Source organism: Sinocyclocheilus anshuiensis, unplaced genomic scaffold (genome assembly GCF_001515605.1).
Source record: "Sinocyclocheilus anshuiensis isolate Anshui unplaced genomic scaffold, SAMN03320099.WGS_v1.1 scaffold286, whole genome shotgun sequence".
NCBI classification, from domain to species: Eukaryota; Metazoa; Chordata; class Actinopteri; order Cypriniformes; family Cyprinidae; genus Sinocyclocheilus; species Sinocyclocheilus anshuiensis.
In genome coordinates this window covers 809730-813544 of record NW_015544135.1, presented here as the reverse complement: position 1 = coordinate 813544, position 3815 = coordinate 809730, and the positions used below count along the sequence as shown (strand labels likewise).

General features: G+C 37.7%; 1 protein-coding gene across 1 annotated transcript in view; it reads right to left on the bottom strand.

The window, feature by feature from the left end:
• calb2a (calbindin 2a) overlaps positions 1 to 822 on the bottom strand; it is an 11139-nt gene extending 10317 nt beyond the window's left edge. Inside the window, exon 1 of the mRNA XM_016494664.1 lies at positions 564 to 822. Coding sequence (XP_016350150.1) covers positions 564 to 657 — 94 coding nt within the window. The 5' untranslated portion in view covers positions 658 to 822. The remainder of the gene's footprint in view (positions 1 to 563) is intronic.
• Between the last annotated feature and the right edge of the window lie 2993 nt (positions 823 to 3815).

Genomic DNA, 3815 nt, shown 5'->3' with positions numbered 1-3815 from the left:
ATAAACACATTTCATTACACCAAATACACCAAATAATGTTCTTTTTAGCAGCATCATATGACCCCTTTAAACATATATAAAACACAGTTAATGGGGTAAGATGCCCTCCAGGGCAAAAATCTCAATTCATTTAATAACTGGCTATGATATTCTTAATGAATACAGAAAAAATAAAAAATACACACACACACACACACACACACACACACACATAAATACATACATACACACACACATATAAAGTGTATTTCTATATTCTAGATTTATACAGCCTATACTAGCCTATTCATTTTTACATTTTCAGGTATTTTATCATATCAATAAACCGCTTGCAGTAGATCATAAATGCTAGATTGTCGTTTTTAACTTTCTTTGATCTATTTTGTATTATTTCGCACGTTAAATCTGTCCAATTCTTTAGTTCCTTAGCCCCACAAGTGTTTTCTTTGGAAATTGTTAGCGTCAAACTTTTTTTCTGCTATTTTAATAACATTTCATTTATGACTTCTTTTGTTCTTCCTCAGAATCATAAGCCGTGGAATAAACGGCGCATCTGTACTCACCGTCTGCATCAAAATGTTTCCAGATATCCAGGAATTGGGATGCGGTCAGCTCTGCCAAGTGAAGGTAGGGAGGCTGCTGTCCTTTGTTTGCCATGTTTTTGTGTATTTGTCCTACTGTCCACAAGAAAATCCCGGGCGAACTTTTACTCAGTCAGAGTCAAATTCGCACTGTAAGTCCCCCAGTGCTTTGCAGGGGGTTTTAAATGCGCTGAGTGCTTGCAATCCTTTGGCGCTCATGCGGGTGGCGCAGTAGTTCCAGCATCACTGTTTCATGGCTCAGCACTCGCGTACGTGCTGGGAAAGCTGCTGGAGATGCTCAGCTCCACAGATGCTTCCACAGAAACATGTAGATGGACCAGAATCACTGTATGTAAGCTATTCAACGTTCTGCTCAGCTCCGCTAACGCAATATATATTGGTGCTGATACATATGTAAATTATGGAATTACTACAGAGGAGCCAGGAACATCCCAATTAAAAAAAAAAAAATCCCCTTCTGTTTTTTTAATTAATTTTTTTATGTGTGTAAAGGAAAATTGTTTCAGTGCAACTTTTATTTTTATGCATCCAGTGCATTTTCCGTTTGAACTAACGAACAAAGCTGTCAGGGCAGTAGGTACCCTTTAAAGTCAGCATGAAATCAAAGTGGACAATTCTTTTTTTTATGGAATATTGATTTTTTTTATTTTTATTTAGGTGTGTTCTCCTAATCTTTACTCAAAATATCTTCCCCTCCCCCTTGCAACTTCATCTCGTCTAATATGACGTGAACACATTTACTATACAGAACATTCCACCAATCAGAGGGTTGCAGCGAGCAATGCGTGCCAAAATAGATCTGAAAATAGATGTGTGTGTGTGTGTATGTGTGCATATTTTGCAATGAACATAAACTATATTGTTTCTATAGATACAAACAAAAACTTTAAATTAATAGTTTTCGATTTCTCCATCATTTTAATTTGATGAATGTTATTCGCAATGCTTCATGGGACTGTATTTCTTTCCCTCACGAAAGCCTTTGTCTTTTTGTCTGATTTTCATTTATTTTTTGCTTCAAATAAAAGTTTTATTGTTGTGATTCTCCTCTTTGCTGGTTGGCTTGGTTCATATTCACTTTATATTCATTAAGTGTTGTTGCAGCTTCAGTGTAGTTTTCCATTGTGTTCTATGTTGATTCAGGCTAAATGATGCCAAAGTCCTGTAGTGTCTCCTTTCCTTAGTATGTCTCTTGTTATTAATATTAATGTATCTTGGTATTTTGAATATTTTCCTTCACTAGCAGAAATCAAGCTTTGTGTGTCAGCAAGCAACAACACACAGACTGAAAGCCGGTTTGAAGCTGCATATAGGAGAGAAGCAGAATGACATAGACTTCCTCTTCTTCTTCATTCTGTAATTCCTCCACTCCAGCTCCCTGCTGACTTATGAGAGAAACCCCTCTACGAGCAAACCTGAAGTCAGAGAAAAAGCCAACTCCCATATTCTGGTCAGTAGAGTGATTAAAATCTGTAAAACATTCTAACACTGTTTTAACAAATTATTCTAAATATATGCTGCTTGGCAGTATAATATGAGCTAGTACAGAGCAGTTATAGGCTATGTGTTAATGGAAATGCAGTTACATAATTTCTGCACCATTGAACATTCAAATATGTCAGAAGAACTATTATTTTTCTTCATCAACATATTCAAATCTGTCACACTGTTTGTGAATATAGTTTTTGTCCTCTTAGAGGTGCTTGCAATCACAGAGAGTGATAAAAGACATCTGTCCCCACGGAGCCCGCAGCATCAAAGGCTAATTATCCCACCGCAGTCATGCATGCATACTGCTGCCTGCTCCATAGGAACCGGGAACGGAGCATTGGGAAAAGTAAAGCTCACTTACCGCAGGGATCCCAAGACCTCAGCAGTAATTACTGCGCCCTTGCTGCCAAATATGTGTAAGCACCCAGCCCATGCGACACACCAAAAGCTTTAATGCCAATTACAATTGTTTGACGGAAATTGCTCAACTAGGGTAGATTAATTAAAAATCCACACACTTAATCACATTTCGCACGTCCCGTAGAGAGCCAGTGGCTTATGAGGACCGTCTTCACGGTCAGGGCATCAGAACGCTAATCCCGTATTGAGTCAGGTCAAAGATGATGACTGATATGTCTGACTGAGAGTTTCCTGACCTTGTCCAACAAAACTAGTAGACTTAGTAAGAGCTTTACCGTGCAAATATGGATCAACAAACAGCTGGGGTTTGCAACTTGCATTTATTGACTATAGAATATTTTCTTAAGATGAGTTTAGCTGTTTGCAAAGAAAAACAACACTGAGAAGAGAATGTCTTTTCCAGTTAAATGGATTGTAATTGATTTTAAATTGCAAAAGAAAACAGAATTTTAATTTATGAATTGAACTGTAATTTTTTAAATAGGAAAACAATGTTTATCAAGACAAACTTTGAATATTGGCTCATCAAAGACTTCTGAAAGTTTTGGCAAAAAATAAAAGGTTTTGAAGTTTTAAAATGTATAGCCCTTATGAGATAAATGGATGAATGGATAGATAGATAGATAGATATCATTTTTCAAATTGTTTTGCTGACTATACATATAATGTGTAGGCCTAATGAAAAATAATTTTCATAAGTCATTAAGCATTTTAAACAAAATGCGCTTAGTTATAAAAGGGGTCATATGATGCGATTTCAATTTTTCCTTTCTCTTTGGAGTGTTACAAGCTCTTGGTGCATAAAGAAGATCTGTAAAGTTGCAAAGACTAAAGTCTCAAATCCAAAGAGATATTCTTTAAGTTAAGAGTCAACCACACCTACCTAAAACAGCTCATTCTAACACGCCCCCACATGTCTACGTCACGATGTGGGAAGATTTGCATAACGCCGCACAAATGTTCACGCAAAGAAAGAAGGCGTAACTTTTATTCTCGCTGTAGTATTGTTGCCGCCGCCATGTTGTGGAGACGCTGTGTGTTTCGTTGTGAAAGGAGTCCAGCTCGGGGTCGTCACATGTGGTTGCCGCAAGCCCGCCGGCCACGCCGTTCTCAAGCCCACTGGCCTCCGCTCACTCTAGCCCGCCACAGCTCACTAGGGCTGTCAAAATGACTGAAAAACTAAATTCGAATTTTCTACTTAAATATTATCAAAATTCGAATTATATTCGAATTTAAAAGGCATAATTTCAGTTAGGGGGAAAAAAGCTTTTGGCTTCTCTCCTGAGGCCACAAGAGGGCGCA